Source organism: Salvelinus fontinalis, chromosome 11 (assembly GCF_029448725.1).
Source record: "Salvelinus fontinalis isolate EN_2023a chromosome 11, ASM2944872v1, whole genome shotgun sequence".
Taxonomy (NCBI): Eukaryota; Metazoa; Chordata; class Actinopteri; order Salmoniformes; family Salmonidae; genus Salvelinus; species Salvelinus fontinalis.
The window spans coordinates 32,340,319-32,359,003 of NC_074675.1; the positions used below are offsets into that span (position 1 = coordinate 32,340,319).

Consider the following 18,685-nt stretch of genomic DNA (forward strand, 5'->3'; position numbering starts at 1 on the left):
CAGGGGGGAGGAGAGAGAGAGAGGGGGAGAAGGGTGGATGGTATAGGGAGAGAGGAGGAAGGAGAGAGAGAGAGGGGGAGAAGGGTGGATGGGTATAGGGAGAGAGGAGGGAGGAGAGAGAGAGAGGGGGAGAAGGGTGGATGGGTATAGGGAGAGAGGAGGGAGGAGAGAGAGAGAGGGAGAAGGGTGGATGGGTATAGGGAGCGAGGAGGGAGGAGAGAGAGAGAGGGGGAGAAGGGTGGATGGGTATAGGGAGCGAGGAGGGAGGAGAGAGAGAGAGGGGGAGAAGGGTGGATGGGTATAGGGAGAGAGGAGGGAGGAGAGAGAGAGAGGGAGAAGGGTGGATGGGTATAGGGAGAGAAGAGGGAGGAGAGAGAGAGGGGGAGAAGGGTGGATGGGTATAGGGAGAGAGGAGGGAGTTGAGAGAGAGAGGGAGAAGGGTGGATGGGTATAGGGAGAGAAGAGGGAGGAGAGAGAGAGGGGGAGAAGGGTGGATGGGTATAGGGAGAGAGAAGGAAGGAGAGAGAGAGGGGGAGAAGGGTGGATGGGTATAGGGAGAGAGGAGGGAGGAGAGAGAGACAGGGGGAGAAGGGTGGATGGGTATAGGGAGAGAAGAGGGAGGAGAGAGAGATAGACAATAATAGTCAAGTTGCCTCAGTAAATGTGCACTACATCATAAGGATCCATTGACCTGTAGTTGAGATATTGTGTTGAGAGACTCTCTAGCTAGCCAAAACATTTCTATACCTATACATCCAGCATAGGGCAAGGTGAGGGGAAAGGTGACTGACTGATTGGTTAAGGGAAGCTCTCACCTTGGCAATGTCATCGAACCTGCCGAAGAGCTTATTGAGGACTCCCACCAGCTCCTCAGGAGAACAGGTACTGGCCAGCTTAGTAAACCCCACAATGTCAGCATACAGAATACTAGAGAATGAAGGACACAACAGGGATGGTAGTGACCAGGTATAGACCCTGGACTAGGTCTGCTTTATCCCTATCAGATAAAACCAGGAAGTTAACAAAAGTCCTCAGGCTCTAGGATCAGGCCCCCTCTTTCCGTGTAATCTTATTTATTATGATTATATAAGACAAAACTGTTCCTAGAGCAGCATTCTGACTCTGAGACACTTTATGAATCCTGGCCCAGGTCTCAGACAAGGTTATATTCATCACATCAAATCAAATTTGATTGGTCACATACACATATTTGGCAGATGTTATTGCAGATGTAGCGAAATACTTGTGTTCCCAGCTCCAGCAATGCAGTAGTATCTAACAATTCACAATGATACACACACATCTAAAAGTAAAAGAATGGAATTAAGAAATATATAAATATTACATTGAGCAATGTCGGAGTGGCATTGACTAAAATACAGTAGAATAGAACACAGTATATACATATGAGATGAGTAAAGCAATATGTAAACGTTATTTAAACATTACTAAAGTGAGGAGTGTTCAATTCTAAAGTGGCCATTTATTCCAAGTCTATATATATTTAGGGCAGCAGCCTCTAAGGTGCAGGGTTGCGTAACTGGGTGGAAGCCAGCTAGTGATGGCTATTTAACAGTCATGTTATCCATTGTGTTGTGTGTATAAGCGCACGTTTCCTCACCTGACATCTTTGTGTTGCCGGATGTACAGACTGTGAAAGTTCTGTCCTTTCTCTTTATTCTCCGACAGTCGTTTGATGATCTCTGTCTTCAGCTCCATAGCGATATATCGTGGCAACACAGACAGGAGGAGGTGCTCCTGTTGTCAAGGGGAGGGGCATGAGGAGGGTTTGTGTGTTCATTGATTAAATGATCAAACTATTGACTTACAGTAGCGGACTGTTTGCATGCAGGTCATAAAGGTGGGCATCTATGACTGAAAGCTCTCTTGGAAGAGGATGCCCTTTGATGGGCTCTGAGGGGATTGATTAATAGGACTATAGAATTTTATTGAGTCGAGTTGAACTGAACCGAATTGAACTGAACAAGTTGAATTGATTCAGCTACCTGCTGGTGTTTTTGCATGTCCCTCTGGGAGCGCATGGCGCTGAACCTCTCTTTCTTCTTACTGGACTTCCTGTGGGCATGCTCAGTCAGCCACAGGTGAAAAACTCCCACACAGTTCACACACAAAAACAACACAGCATTGGCCACCAGCTGTCAGGGAGGGAGAGCGGGGAGGAGGGGGAGAGAGAGAGACGTTTTTATATTAAAAAAAAAACATTTAACCAAGGCAAGTCAATTAAGATCAAATTCTTATTTGCAATGAGGGAGTGGCGAGAGGGAGGAAAGGGGGGGGGGGGGGGGGGGTAGAGGGGGGGGTTGGGTGAGTAGATGAGAGAGTAGGAAATGGAGGGAGGGAGAGTGAGAAAGATAGAGCAGGCAGGTCGACAGGGAGAGAGGATAAGGAGAGAGAGATAGAGGGATGGGGGAAACAAAGGCAGAACGGGCACAGCAGCATAGCAGGTGGGGTTCTTACTTATCATTGTTCAGTAAAACGACAGAACCGCCATGTCGTACCAAGCTGAACTTAGACACACAAACAACATAGGAAACAGTGTGTTGTGGACTGTGCTAGCGTACACATGTCCTGGCGAATTTGAATAGGGATGCTATCAGACGATGCAAATGTGAGTGTGTCTGTGTTTGTGTCTGTGTGCTTACTGTAATTCATTCTTCCGTTCTCTGCAACTCATTTGCAAGAGTTTGCCTGTGACCTTTCCATTTGCAGCACATTTAGTGTGGGTGTTTCTTTCATACCACGGCACCGAGCTGAGACAAGCCAAGTTCTACTGTGCTGGGCTTCATGGGTACACAACCCTTAAAGTTGCCGGAACCAAATCCACAATGACAATATATAAAGAAAATATCTGATTTGCGTCGGCACAATAGTGTGAATAGGGTTTCTGTGTGTCTGTGTCTATCTATGTGTGTGTGCGTGTCTATCTATGTGTGTGTTTGTGTGTCTATCTATGTTTATGTGTGTGTCTATCTACACTACCGTTCAAAAGTTTGGGGTCACTAAGGAAATGTCCTTGTTTTTGAAAGGAAAGCATATTTTTTGTCCATTGGCAATTTCTCGCATGGAATAGCCTTCACTTCTCAGAACAAGAATAGACTGACGAGTTTCAAAAGAAAGTTATTTGTTTCTGACCATTTTGAGCCTGTAATTGAACCCACAAATGCTGATGCTCCAGAACTAGTCTAAAGAAGGCCAGTTTCATTGCTTCTTTAATCAGATCAACAGTTTTCAGCTGTGCTAACATAATTGCAAAAGGGTTTTCTAATGATCGTTTAGCCTTTTAAAATTATAAACTTGGATTAGCTAACACAACGTGCCATTGGAACACAGGAGTGATGGTTGCTGATAATGGGCCTCTGTACTCCTATGTAGATATTCCATAAAAAATCTGCCGTTTCCAGCTACAATAGTCATTTTCAACATTAACAATGTCTACACTGTATTTCTGATCAATTTGATGTTATATTAATGGTCAATTTTTTAAATTTTCTTTCATAAATAAGGACATTTCTAAGTGATCCCAAACTTTTGAACGGTAGTGTATGTCTACGTGTGTCTATCTATGTCTATGTCGGTGTTTCTATCTATCTATGTGCGTGTGTGTGTGTGTGTGTGTGTGTGTGTGTGTGTGTGTGTGTGTGTGTGTGTGTGTGTGTGTGTGTGTGTGTGTGTGTGTGTGTGTGTGTGTGTGTGTGTGTGTGTGTGTGTGTGTGTGTGTGTGTGTGTGTGTGTGCGTGCGGGCTACTATGTTTCTTTTACCTGCACTGCCAGGTCTGGTGTGTTAGGCCTGGTGACGGGAACGTAGACACTGATGATGATGATGTGTGACACACTGGTCCCTATGCCCACCATCAGAGCCCAGGCTAGGGACAGGGGCAGCACCGTGTACACACACAGAGACAGGAAGAGGAAGAACGCTACCTGTAAAGGGAGGAAGGGAGGGAAAGAGAGAGAGACAGTGAAAGAAAGTTCTCGCTAACAGCTAGCCACGTCTCAGAAGAAGTGCTGATCTAGGATCAGTTTTCCCTTTTAGATCATAATCAATAAGATTACATGGACAGGGAGGACCTGATCAGTGATCAGCACACGCACACTAAGACGCTTTGTGAATACAGGCCTTGACCTGCTCCTCCCCCCTCACTAATTCTCCACCCCCCCATCCCTATCTTTGACCTGCTCCTCACCCCACCCCCTACCCTTCCAACCCTTCCCTCAACCCGGCCCCTTCTCCTGTCTGACCTGTTCCCATGCGGTGACGGGCCCTCCGGTGAAGGTGAAGACTATAGCTGTGACATACAGGGCCCCCCAGAGGCAAAGGGACAGCGCTCCCCCACACCGCCTCACCACGGCCAGCCAGGGCAGGGCCACCAGCAGGGCTGTGCTCAAACACAGTACCACACAGACCACGGACAGGGCCCCTACATGGACACTGATGTTCTGGAGAGTGGGAGAGAGAGCGCGAGAGCGAGAGGGAGTTAAACACCGCAACAAACACCACACTGATACTCTGGAGAGGGAGTGTGAAAGGGAGAGAGATAGAAGGGGGGGGGGGGAATTTAGGAGGGGGAAGAGAAGGGAGAAGGGAAAATTGAGAAGGTTGAAAATGGTTAATAGTTTGTTAATTCAATTATAAATATATCTAGAATCCTAAACAGCACCTCAACCCTTAATTTACCTCCCCATCCTCCTAGCTCTTACCCCTGGCTACGGTACACCATCCACACATCCTCCTTCCCCCCAGCTCTCTCACCCTGCTTGTGGCTGGGATGAGATTGATTATAGCCCCAGAGTCCATACTCCATACTCCTTCCCCTCTACCTCCCCCCTACCCTTCCATCTCCCCCTCCATCTCCCCCTCTATCCCCTACATCCCCCCCACCTCTTTCAGCCTTCCGGTAGTTGGTATAAGGATGATGATAGCCACACAGAAGCCCATGGCCAGCAACAGTCCAGGGAGCATGGCTGGTGTCTCCTCTAGGCACCTTATGAGAGAAGGGTTTATTTCAATAAAGGCAACATAACATTGGTATCAATAGCATTGAAGGCTAAATGATTTGATACAATTGACGGTTTCCACAAATGTGAAGAATAAGCACACACTGGAATTATGCAACAAACAATGCACATTTAAAATGCATATTTAGTGCAGAGCCGTGGTGTCGTGGTAACATTCCACGGCTTAAGTCACATGTACTACTCTCCACCGGAGACAGGGGTTCAATCCCTGTGTCCACTGTTTCTCCCACTTGTCCGTCTCCCTCCTTGATTTTTTACTGTTTGAATAAAATAAAGTGTACAAAATACCTACAAAATAAATTAAAATAATTAAAATACAGTTTTAAAAGGTAAAAATCATACAGACCTTATGAAGGCCTTGTGTACTGCTCTGTAGCAGCAGCACACCCCCTCTGCTACACTCCTCTGTGAGGGCGGTCTACCGTCGCCTTCACCCCCCTCCCTAACGTTCGGGGTGTCGTCCCATGTGATGTCGGGCGCAGGGGCCGATTGGTTGAGAGGGACTGAAGTTTCCGATCTGGAAGTGGAAGTGTCGTCGGACGGGATGTCGGGGGTTGTGTAGTTGTCGTGGTTACGTCTGCAGAGGGTTGTTGTGGAGTCCATCATGGCCAGATCAGAGTTGTGATTGTGTGGGTTTGTTTTTAATTTAAAGGCATCAGTACTCTTTTTGTGCGAAGAATCTTCACCGTTGACTTTGCCGCTCTCATCTAAGTTATCATAAGTGTCAGTGGTCGTTTTAGCGCTATCATTATCAGAGTCATTGCTGGATTTTGTGCTGTCATTCATCAAAGTGTCTGTTTTAATGTCAGTGCCATGGTTACCAGTGCTCGCAGTGGACGGGAACTCCGGAGATTCTTGGAAAGACGATTGGGCCTTGAGTGGTTCCGAGGCTAGCTCCACCTTAGCCACGCCCACCTCTATGTAGACCCGAGGCTCACTGTGCGCTGATTGGCTCTCGGAATCACCGTTGACCTCATCTCCGAAGTCATCACATTGAGTCCTGATGTCATTCATTTTTGCTGTGATGTCCTTCCTTTGCGTTACGATGTCACCGCCCTCATCTTCTTCTGCAATCGGATGTTCATTGTCTGTTGTGCTGCTGGTCAAATCCTTCAGCTCCATGCTCGTGTCTTGCCCATCTCCCCTGTCTCCCCCATCTCCCCCACCAGCAAACCCACTACCAGTCCTGTGGATGTCTCCCGTTCTGTTTCCCCCAATCACCAAGTATCCCTCAGGGTCGTCTTGCATGGTACTTTAGTGCTTATCTCTATGTCCTTGTTGTCAGGGAAAGGAAGGACAAACAAAAGACAAAGTCATTGTATAGTCCCTTCAGGTCGTCTGGATAGTTCTAAGACATGCTAGAAGCACAATGTCGTTTCCTTGGAAGACTGTAAGTCCATGTGGAAATGGAGGAATGTTTCACTGTCAAAACAGATAAAGATGAAAAGTAACTCCAAAACCCACACATAATCCTCAGTGTTAAGTCATGCTAACCACTACTGCTAACCAGACCATAATTCTATTACCACTTATGCTACCCACATATGCTAAAGCTAACCACCTGTTATTTATGCTAACCAAGCCATAAGGCTAACCACCACTTTCCTAAATACAATCCTTTCTCTTCTCCAATAAAGAATTGTACTGGAAAGCTTACATTTTCTAAAATGTTAGACTAACCCCTTATGCTAAACCAGGACATAACAACTACTGTCCAAAACACAGCCTTTCTCTTCTTCAATCAAGTAATAAATGAGGCTGTTTGGTTGACTGCTGTCAGTCAGGTTTTTAATGCCAGTTAGATTACACGTTTCCCAGTCAGTCATTTCCCTATTGTGTTAAACAAGTTCTGCTAGATGAAGGTGTTTCCTCATTCACTCTGATGACAGGGGTGAAGTTTTCATAAGGTACAGAAATGCAAAACTGACACAAGATCAGTGTTTATGGGCAACTCCACCCTGCTACACCCACTGATGACTCCACTAATGCAGACCTGGGTTCAAGTAGCATTTTAAATCATGCTTGATTGACCCTTCCAGCCGTATTGGACCAATAGACTAGTTCCAAATCTGTAAACCCCACCCATCTTGCACTCTAGGCAGGCTAGAGCAAATGCTTGAAGTATGTGAAAGATTTCAAATAGCATTTGAATCCATGTCTGTTCTGACGCTCCCTGTCCTCCTCCCTGTTGGTCTGTGACATGATAGTGACGCAACCCTAGCAATTATCATGACACTCATTCATGTCTTCCTTCTCTCTCTCTATCTCTATCTCAAAGAGCAATATGTGAATGAGGAGAATTCTAAACAAATGAACAAAAACTATACTCAACTGCATTTCAAATGATATGTAACACAAATGAATAAAACGGCATTTCCACATTTCAAATAATATTTAGGTCTACATAACTGTTTACAAATGGGTACAGATGAAGGATCTTAATTTGATCACCCTGAATTTACGAAAGATACATCAACCCCTACAAAAAATGCTCATTCATTATAATCCACATAAACATTCACATTTCCTGTTGCTGCAGGATTATTTTTCCTGCTGTTGCAAACTGGCTCAAATTAAGATTGTTTATCTGAATCTCCCAGTCTCAGTTATTAGTGTTGTGACACTAGGCTACACTACATTCTTTAAAAAAAAGGTGCTATCTAGAACCTAAAATGGTTCTTTGGCTGTCCCCATACGAGATCCCTTTGAATAACCCCTTTTTTCTTCCAGGTAGAACCCTTTAAGGTTCCATGAAGAACCCTTTTCACAGAGGAAACAATTTCCAAGGTTCTCCTATGGGGACAGCTGAAGAACCCTTTCGGAACCCTTTTTTCTAAGAGTGTAGGAAGATAGCACACACGGTTGAATTACTTTGATACAAAAATCACAGCTATCAGTAACAAAACAAAAAGTTAAAGTCGAAACCAGTAACCTACCTTGTTTTTCGAGTTGTTTTATGTTAGTCTGGCTGACTGTTGCTTGCTCTCCCCCCTCTCTTTTTCTCTCTCTCCCTCCTTCTTCCTCTCTGTTGCTCTCTGTATCGCTCACAGGTCCATCTCTCATTTTCCTATCCTCCTTTTTTTATGACCTTTTTCTGTTTTCCTCCTCCACCTCCTCTACCCTTTCGCTCTTTCCTTCTCTTTCTATCTGTTCGACTGATTTGAAACCCAACATACATCAACACATCTGAACTGAAACCACGATCCTTTTAACATCAATTGAATTCACAGCTGTATAATATCACATCCATGATTTAAAGCCACAATATGTCATTTGAACAAGAACAAAACAGCAGCCTGCTCTTGGTTTGCTATAAAACTGAGGTATGACACTAGGGAAATGTATCCACTCTCAAATTTAATTGAGCTATAACGCATGAGGAATTTATAAATGATATTCAATGAGATATACTGCTCAAAAAATTGCAGAGTGGGGCTTTAGGAAAATAAGTGTGTGTGTGTGTGTGTGTGTGTGTGTGTGTGTGTGTGTGTGTGTGTGTGTGTGTGTGTGTGTGTGTGTGTGTGTGTGTGTGTGTGTGTGTGTGTGTGTGTGTGTGTGTGTGTGTGTGTGTGTGTGTGTGTGTATGGTTGAATCCCAAATAGGCCCTGGTCAAAAGTAGTGTACTATAAAGGGAATAGGTTACCATTTAGGACGCAACTTATGTGTCCACAGACAAGTGCGCATGTGTGTTACAATGAAAAGTCCCTGCGCCAGCTATGCAAATACACTGAGGTAAACATAGATGAACGAAAGAGACGGAAGGGAGAGAGGGAGGGCAAGGGGAGAGACGTGAGAGAGGAAGGAGAGAATGCGGGGATAAGAGGGCATGGGGAGAGGGAGTGCAAGGGGAGAGGAGAGAGAGGAGGGAGAAAGGAAGGGAAGAGAAGGAGGGAGAAAGAGGAGAGAGTGATGGCAAAGGAAGAGAGGAGTTTCGGCTTTCCATTGTGACATCATAAAGCAGTAAATTGGTTAACAGAACAATAACAAAGAGAGTTCCAAACCTATCTGCCAATAAAAGCTCGTTTTCAGTTTTCACCTCCCAGACAGTCCAAGCAAATTATTGCTTTAGAAATAGCTAAAGAGCTATTTTTGGCCATTTTAATGGAAATCTGTTACAGTACGGTACCCAAAAGTGATATAATATTTTTTTTAAACAGCTGCATGTATAAAGTCATACACATGACAGTTATAATAAAGTGTTACCTCTATATCTTGATGGAGAGGATCCTTATCTGGTCTCTTGTCTAGCTTATGCAATCACAAAGAGATGAAAGGAGGTTATTCTCCAATCAGATTGAACCCATAAATACTAGTAAGTATAGGTAAAGTTATAAAGTAAGTATATCTCTTGAAATAATCCACTGTTAAAAATATGCCAGCAGTTTCTTAACATCGGTACATTATTAAAGCCAGAAACCATGATACCCTCACCTCGATCTCTTTCTCTCCCTCTGTCTGTCGAGAGTCTCTGTGTGTGTGTGTGTGTGTGTGTGTGTGTGTGTGTGTGTGTGTGTGTGTGTGTGTGTGTGTGTGTGTGTGTGTGTGTGTGCGAGTGTGTGTGTGTGTGTGTGTGTGTGTGTGTGTGTGTGTGTGTGTGTGTGTGTGTGTGTGTGTGTGTGTGTGTGTGTGTGTTGCCTATTCTTTAGGAATGTTCCAAAAATAGTTGGCGGGTTCTCTTTTTCCTCACCTGAACTTGACAAACCAGTCCTAGATCACCACAAGCTTTAGTGCATAATGAAATGTACAGAATAGACTAGAATAGACTAGAATAGACCAGAATAGAGTAGAGTAGAGTAGAATAGAATAGACTAGATTAGAGTAGAATAGACTAGAATAGAGTAGAGTAGAATAGACTAGATTAGAGAGAATAGACTAGAATCTAATGCTTAAAGAGACTTGTTTGTCCTAGACTTGAAATTATGGTTGAAAATACAGAGTGGGGCTTTCAATCATGGATGCAATATCATACAGCTATGGGTTCCATTGATGTTTCGATTGTTTGACATCAGGAACTACGTAATAAAATGTCTAGAATAGAATTTATGCCCCAGAGACTTTTTTTCTTGCATGTCAGAAACAAATGTATTGTCAGGTGAATTCTCCTTAAATGTACATTTAATTGTTTCACATTGTGATTTTATGGGGCGGCAGGTAACCTAGTGGTGAGAGCGTTGGACTTGCAAGATCAAATCCCGAGCTGACAATGTAAAAATCTGTTGTTCTACCACGGAAAAAGGCAGTTAAAAGGACCTGAAAATGACCTGCCTGGTTAAAATAAAGATATTTCACCTGTCTTGTGATTGTCTCCAACCCCCACCAGGTGTCTCCCATTACCTTGTGTATTTATACCTGCATTTTCTGTTTGTCTGTTGCCAGTTTGTCTTGTACCATCAAGTCCTACCAGTGTGCTCAGTTTTTGTCTTCCCAGTTCTGATCTTTCTTTCTGTCCTGATCCTGATCATTACACTTGTGCTGGGAACAATAGTATTTCTGTCTGTAATAAAGCCCTTTTGTGGGGAAAAACTAATTCTGATTGGCTGGGCCTGGCTGCCACGTGGCTGGGCCTACAGTATGGCCTCTCAGGTCCACCCATGTCTGCACCCCTGCCCAGTCATGTGAAATCCATAGATTATGGCCTAATGAATTGATTTAAATTGACTGATTTCCTTATATGAACTGTAACATTCTTGAAATTATTGCTTGTTGCGTTTATATTTTTGTTCAGTACAGTATTTACAGTTCTTCCTTTATACTCTGATCAGTTTCTTCTCTCTTTTTCTCCTTTTCTTCCTTGTGCAAGATCTTTTTATCAAGCTGCTCCTTCCATCTCAGTTTGACGTCACCAGACATCCCCTTGTCCCTCAGCTCTTTCTTCATCTGAGGAACTTAAACAGAATTTTGTTTACTGACTATTGACAATGCAGCCAGCACTGGCTAACAATTTACTGTTCGTCCCCTTATGCATGCATTCATACAGCCTTTATAACAGCTACAGGATCAGTCAGGTCCATGTTCTAGTCCTCTCTCGCCGTCTGCTGTATCTTGGTTGTGTAGTTGTTGGTAGCCCAGTAGTTGCTTGTGTAGTTGTTGTCACAGTAGGATCTGCAGTTTTAACATATGCCATTTAGCAGACACTTTTATCCAAAGCAACATACAGTCATACAGTTTACGTATGGGTAGTCCTGGGAATCAAACCCACTACCCTGGCGTTACAATTGCCCTGCTCTACCAACTGAGCTACAAAGGACCACCGAGGAGTAGTTGTGATTGCCGTAGTAGGAGCTACAGTTGTGGTTGTCGTAGCAGGAGCTGTGGTTGTCGTAGTAGGAGCTGTGGTTGTCGTAGTAGTTGTTATTGCCGTAGTAGAAGCTGCATTTGTGGTTGTAGGAACTGCAGTTGTGGTTGTCGTAGTAAGAGCTGCAGTTGTGATTGTCGTAGTAGGAGCTACAGTTGTGGTTGTCGTAGCAGGAGCTGTGGTTGTCGTAGTAAGAGCTGCAGTTGTGGTTGTCGTACTAGCTGCTGAAGCTGCTTTGGTTGTTGTGTACGTCTGAATCATGAGTTAATAAGCAGGAAGTCTGGAATCCTCCAGACAGAATTTCTGGAAAACCTGGGAATTTTGGGAAAGTTTCCGGAACTTTGCAACCCTACACTGAGCGAGACATTCAGTCTGGTTAAACCAAGCAGCAGTTCTCATCGGACCATCTCCCCTGAGTCCTTTTATGAAGCAGAAACACACAGGTAACCTGGAGACGAGAATAGAATATACAGTCAGGTCCAACATTATTGGCACCCTTGATAAAGATTACCAAAAAAAGACTGTATAAAATAAATAATACAAATACTGAGCTACTTTTATGAAAAATGTATCCTTTTATACTAATGCAACTGCTCTGAGAAAGAGATTTTCAAACCACAGATGTTGAACTTTACCCAGTAACAGGACATTTTAGTCAAAAACCTGGTTGCCTCTGCCAGGAGGCTGAAACTTGGCCGCAAGTGGATCTTCCAGCATGACAATAACCCCAAGCACACATCAAAGTCCCCCCCAAAATTGTTAATTGACCACAAAATCTAAGTTTTGCAATGTCCATCTCAGTTTCCTGGACTAGAACCCCATTAAAAACCTGTGGTTTGAATTGAAGAGGGCAGTCCATAAGCGCAGTTGACGAAATATCAAGGATCTGGAAAGATCTGGAAAGATTATGTATGAAGGAATGGTTTAAGATCCCTCCAAATGTGTTCTCCAATCTCATAAAACATTTTGGAGAAAGTTTCATTGTCATTATCCTTGCAATGTGAGTTATTGAAAGGTATTGAAAACAGTGGTGCCAATAATTTTGACCCCTATCTTTTTGAGGGGAAAAATATTACTTGTTAAAGGTCCCGCAGAGTCATCCTATTTCCCAAGTAAAAATAGTCTCTGAATCACCCATAATATTTCCCTAGTTCCCTTTCTCCCATCTCTAACTACCAAGAAGCCTGAAAGAACAGGCTGAGTGGGCGGGGAGCTGATATTCATGAGCTTGCCTTGACGGACAGCTCTTGACTGACAGCCACCCTAAAGTGTTCAGGCTACCATTAATTCATACAATTTGTAACCTTCATCTCATGTCCGAATTCTTAAAAAAATAAATAAAAAAAAGTAACAAAATGTGCTATCATATCACGTAAAAGTGAATTACTTAGGCTCAGTGGTGGAAAAAGCACCAAATTGTCATACTTGAGTAAAAGTAAAGATACCTTAATAGAAAATGACTCAAGTAAAAGTGAAAGTCACCCAGTAAAATCCTACTTAAGTAAAAGTCTAAAAGTATTTGGTTTCAAATATATTTAAGTATCAAAGTAAATGTTATTGCTAAAATATACTTAAGTATCAAAAGTAAAAGTATAAATGATTTCAAATTCCTTATATTAAGCAAACCAGACACCACCATTTTCTTGTTTTTTATTTACGGATAGCCAGGGGCATCATTTACAAATGAAGCATGTGTTTAGTGAGTCCACCAGATCAGAAGCAGTAGGGATGACCAGATATGTTCTCTTGATAAGTGTGAATTAGACAATTTTTTTGTCCTGCTAAGCATTCAAAATGTAACAACTACTTTGGGTGTCAGTGAAAATGTACGGAGTAAAAAGTACATCATTTTCTTTAGGAATGTAGTGAAGTAAAAGTAAAAGTAGTCAAAAATATAAATAATACAGTAAAGCACAGGATGGATCGCACGCACAGCACGCATAGCCTCCCTACATGCATTGCTGGATCAAGGGTGACTTTTGACATTTAAATTTTTTGGGAAATTTGGCATTTTTATTTTGGCCATTTGTTGACCATGGCTGCCATCTTTTACATAGACCTACTGCAGACAACTACTACTGCAGGTTTTTATGATTGTAATCATAGATATACACGAAGATCAAGGTTCCCACGTTAGCGGAGACTGCATTCATGGTAAACCCTGCATATGTTGGCTCAATCGGAAATGACCTTTAGATTTCCTTTACATTTCTAGTGTGCAAACTGGAACGATTCAGCCACACAGACTGAATAGAGCCCTAACAGTCGCTATTCATTTGCCCGACTCTGTTGTTGACTAAGGAAGGACCAGTCATTTGTTGATCATGGCTGCCATGTTTTACTCTATTCTACTCTACACTATTTATTCTACTCCATTGTAAACTAGTGGTAGAGAGAACGTGACATGTTTTCAGAATATATACAATAATAAACACAGAGATTAATAGGTGTATTGTAAACCCCGTTATTCCCGAACAGGGACTATAGGCAGTTCTTCCCTACAGAGATCGGTTCAGATTAACAAAAAGACTCTACAATAGTACATTAGGTAAGAACATTTCACCACTACTGAGTATAGCTGGTTTTCTTGACAAAAGTGTTACAATTTTAGACATTTGATTAATTGTGTTGCAAAGGATGATGATGATCATGAGGACGATGATGCTACCGCTGATTATCATGTTGATTATGACAATAAAGACAATTCCAGTGTCGTGTCTAAGGGTGCGTTCGTAAATTCACTGTGGCTATCTACTCCGATTTCAGAGCACTCTCATCTGAGTGTGCCAGAGTGCAGAATAACTGACAAATTGACAACGCTCAACACCCGTTGAATGTGGCCTGTGTCAGTAAACGTTGGCAAAAAAAGCATGATTATATTGTTGCCAGCAGCAGTTACAGTCACCAATGCTCTGGATAACATTAAACCAGCCAAACCAGTTCCGTTAGGGCGAGTAAAATGGTTAGCGTGAGGTTTGTGTGTGGAAGTAGCTAGTAAGCTAGCTAACATTAGCCAGTTAGCTTGGGTGCTTGACTGCAGTTGGGAGAGCAGAACGCTTGGATCAACCATACTCCTAGGCCAGAGTGTCCAGTGTCTGCTCTGAACGCTTCCAGAGCGAAACGCTCGCCCAGAGGGCACTCTGAGCGCACTCTGGCACTCCAGATTGAATTTACGCACACACCCTAAGTATAATAAACTTTGTTCAGGAGGGCTGTCTGTGTTGTTATGCGTTAATAACATTTAGACTATGTTACCCAGCAGGCTATGGGGGGGGGGGGGGGGGGGGGGGCGGGTGGTTGAAGAATGCCTTGAATGGCTAAACAAGGAGTTTTCTAGCTGAAGTATGTGTTCATTAAAAGTAGTTAAACCTATGCCCCGGTTTGTCATTATATAAGGAACAAACATAACACTATCTTATCAAGTCATGGGAAAAAAAGTGGTGGGGCCGGGTTCACAAAACAGAACATTTATAAGTTCATAACATAGTTCGTAAGTGCAATTCCTCAACAATATCTTAAGATTGAATGATTTTCTTATGAACTTCACAAATATCTTGTTGGGTGGTCCTTTGCACAGGGTGATGTAAGTTTCCTTCATCAATCAGTCTTCCAGATAGATGACACAGACACAGGAACCTTGATACAAAACTCTTTAGTAATAAAATGCAATTGCAGACAGAGAATCACACGTAGAATACCTCTGTAGTCTATAGTAAAGATCTGTGTGGCGAAACAGGAGACAACACTCTTTAAACTAAACTCAGCAAAAAAAAAGAAACGTCCTCTCACTGTCACCTCACTGTCACTGTCAGCAAACTTAACATGTGTAAATATTTGTATGAACATAACAAGATTCAACAACTGAGACATAAACTGAACAAGTTCCACAGATATGTGACTAACAGAAATGTAATAATGTGTCCCTGAACAAAGGGGGGGGTCAAAATCAAAAGTAACAGTCAGTATCTGGTGTGGCCACCAACTGCATTAAGTACTGCAATGCATTTCATACTCATGGACTGCACCAGATTTGCCAGTTCTTGCTGTGAGATGTTACCCCACTCTTCCACCAAGGCACCTGAAGGTTCTCGGACATTTCTGGGAGGGAATGGCCCCAGGCCTCACCCTCTGATCCAACAGGTCCCAGACGTGCTCAATGGGATTGAGATCCGAGCTCTTCGCTGGCCATGGCAGAACACTGACAGTCCTGTCTTGCAGGAAATCACGCACAGAACGAGCAGTATGGCTGGTGGCATTGTCATGCTGGAGGGTCATATCAGGATGAGCTGCAGGAAGTGTACCACATGAGGGAGGAGGATGCCTTCCCTGGAACATACAGCATTGAGATTGCCTGCAATGACAACAAGCTCTGTCCGATGATGCTGTGACACACCACCCCAGACCATGATGGACCCTCCACTTCCAAATGGATCCCGCTCCAGAGTACAGGCCTCGGTGTAACGCTCATTCCTTCGACGATAAACGTGAATCCGACCATCACCCCTGGTGAGACAAAACTGCGACTCGTCAGTGGAGAGCACTTTTTGACAGTCCTGTCTGGTCCAGCGACGGTGGGTTTGTGCCCATATGTGCCGTTGTTGCCGGTGATGTCTGGTGAGGACCTGCCTTACAACAGCCCTACAAGCCCTCAGTCCAGCCTCTCTCAGCCTATTGCAGACAGTCTGAGCACTGATGGAGGGATTGTGCATTCCTGGTGTAATTCAGGCAGTTGTTGTTGCCATCCTGTACCTGTCCCGCAGGTGTGATGTTCAGATGCACGATTCTGTGCAGGTGTTGTTACACGTGGTCTGCCACTGCGAGGACGATGTGTCTAAGGCACGTTCACACAGATGAGCAGGGACCCTGGGCATCTTTCTTTTGGTGTTTTTCAGAGTCAGTAGAAAGGTCTCTTTAGTGTCCTAAGTTTTCATAACTGTGACCTTAATTGCCTACCATCTGTAAGCTGTTAGTGTCTTAACAACTGTTCCACAGGTGCATGTTCATTAATTGTTTATGGTTCATTGAACAAATCAAATCAAATGTATTTATATAGCCCTTCTTTCATCAGATGATATCTCAAAGTGCTGTACAGAAACCCAGCCTAAAACCCAAACAGCAAGCAATGCAGGTGTAGAAGCACGGTGGCTAGGAAAAACTCCCTAGAAAGGCCAAAACCTAGGAAGAAACCTAGAGAGGAACCAGGCTATGAGGGGTGGCCAGTCCTCTTCTGGCTGTGCCGGGTGGAGATTATAACAGAACATGGCCAAGATGTTCAAATGTTCATATTTGACCAGCATGGTCAAATAATAATAATCTCAGTAGTTGTCGAGGGTGCAGCAAGTCAGCACCTCAGGAGTGAATGTCAGTTGGCTTTTCATAGCCGATCATTAAGAGTATCTCTACCACTCCTGCTGTCTCTAGAGAGTTGAAAACAGCATGGATAACAGCATGGATAACGCTTGACACCCAGCGTCATAACACGTCATGACACGGTCATAACCATGTCATAATATGTCATAACAGCTGACATGACCTGTCATTACCTGTTACAATATGGTCATAACACTGTCTTGACACATACACCCTTGACTTTTTCCACATTTTGTTACGTTACATCCTAATTCTAAAATTGATTAAATCATTTTTTCCTTCATCAATCTACACACAATACCCCATAATGACAAAGCAAAAACAGGTTTTTGGAACATTTTGTAAATGTATATAAAAACACCCGGAAATATTACATTTACATAAGTATTCAGACCCTTTACTCAGTACCTTGTTGAAGCACCTTTGGCAGCGATTACAGCCTTGAGTCTTCTTGGGTATGACGCTACAAGCTTGGCACACCTGTATTTGGGTTTCTCCCATTCTTCTCTGCAGATCTTCTCAAGCTCTGTCAGGTTGGAAGCGAGTGTCACTATACAGCTATTTTCAGGTCTCTCCAGAGATGTTCGATCGGGTTCAAGTCCGGGCTCTAGCTGGGCCACTCAATGACATTCTTGACTGTGTGCTTTGGGTTGTTGTCCTGTTGGAAGGTGAACCTTCACCCAAGTCTTTGGTCCTAAGTAGTCTGGAGCAGGTTTTCATCAAGGATCTCTCGGTACTTTGCTCCGTTCATCTTTCCCTCGATCCTGACTAGTCTCCCAGTCCCTGCCACCGAAAACATCCCCATAGCATGATGCTGCTACCACCATTCTTCTCCAAAGGGATGGTGCCAGGTTTCCTACAGATGTGACGCTTGGCATTCAGGCCAAAGAGTCCAATCTTGGTTTCATCAGACCAGAGAATCTTGTTTCTCATGGTCTGAGAGTCCATTTTGGCAAACTCCAAGTGGGCCTTTTACTGGGGAGTGGCTTCCATCTGGCCACTCTACCATAAAGGCCTGATTGGTGGAGTGCTGCAGATACAGTTGTCCTTCTGGAAGGTTCTCCCACCTCCACAGAGGAATTCTGGAGCTCTGTCAGAGTGACTATCAGGTTCTTGGTCACCTCCCTGACCAAGGCCCTTCTCCCCCAGTTGCTCAGTTTGGCTGTACGGCCAGCTCTAGGAAGAGTCTTTGTGGTTCCAAACTGCTTCCATTTAAGAATGATGGAGGCCACTGTGTTCTTGGGGACCTTCAATGCTGCAGAAATGTTTTGGTACACTTCCACAGATCTGTAAAATATGGTGGTGGATTTTTTATGTTATGGGGCTATTTTGCTTCCACTGGTCTTGGGGCCCTTGGTCACAAACTTTACCCGTACCAGGATATTTGAAACCCATTGAAAACCTGTGGTTTTGATTGAAGAGGGCAGTCTGATGGCTATCAAGGATCTGGAAGGATTCTGTATGAAGGAATGGTTTAAGATCCCTCCTAATGTGTTCTCCAACTCATAAAATATTTTTGAAAAAGGCTCAGTGTCGTTATCCTCACAAGGTGAGGTATTGAAAGGTATTGAAAACAGGGGTGTCAATAATTTTGACCCCTATCTTTTTGAGAAAAAAAAAGATTACTTGTTAAACAAAACAAAACTGTATTTGTATAAAATATTATTTCCATACAATATATATTTTTGCATACAATATAGCTTTGTATTTTAATTATTTATTTTATACAATCATTGTTGCTCATCTTTATCGAGGGTGTCAATAATTTGGAACCCAACAGTATGTTGGATGACCGTATCGGTATCTGTTAGTCCCAGTGAAGAGCGAGGCTAGAACACGGACCTGACTGAACCTGCCGTTCAGGAGGCCATCTTACAGCAGGTGAGTCTCACCTGCTCTTCCTCTCAGCTATCATTTACTACAGATTTGCCTGTCTTCTGCAGCGACCATTAAAAGTACCTTTCAAAGCATCTTAGGCCCTTG

At 43.5% G+C, this 18,685-nt stretch overlaps 1 protein-coding gene across 1 annotated transcript in view; it reads right to left on the reverse strand.

Annotated features, from left to right (window-relative positions):
* The window catches only part of LOC129865554 (adenylate cyclase type 4-like), a 31,915-nt gene extending 22,422 nt beyond the window's left edge, over nt 1–9,493 (reverse strand). The window contains exons 1-7 of the mRNA XM_055938429.1: nt 5,384–9,493; nt 4,901–5,003; nt 4,261–4,458; nt 3,781–3,942; nt 2,007–2,156; nt 1,622–1,758; nt 816–927 (exon numbers count right to left, since the gene is read on the reverse strand). Of these exons, the coding sequence (XP_055794404.1) occupies nt 816–927; nt 1,622–1,758; nt 2,007–2,156; nt 3,781–3,942; nt 4,261–4,458; nt 4,901–5,003; nt 5,384–6,285 (1,764 nt within the window). The 5' untranslated portion in view covers nt 6,286–9,493. The remainder of the gene's footprint in view (nt 1–815; nt 928–1,621; nt 1,759–2,006; nt 2,157–3,780; nt 3,943–4,260; nt 4,459–4,900; nt 5,004–5,383) is intronic.
* Between the last annotated feature and the right edge of the window lie 9,192 nt (nt 9,494–18,685).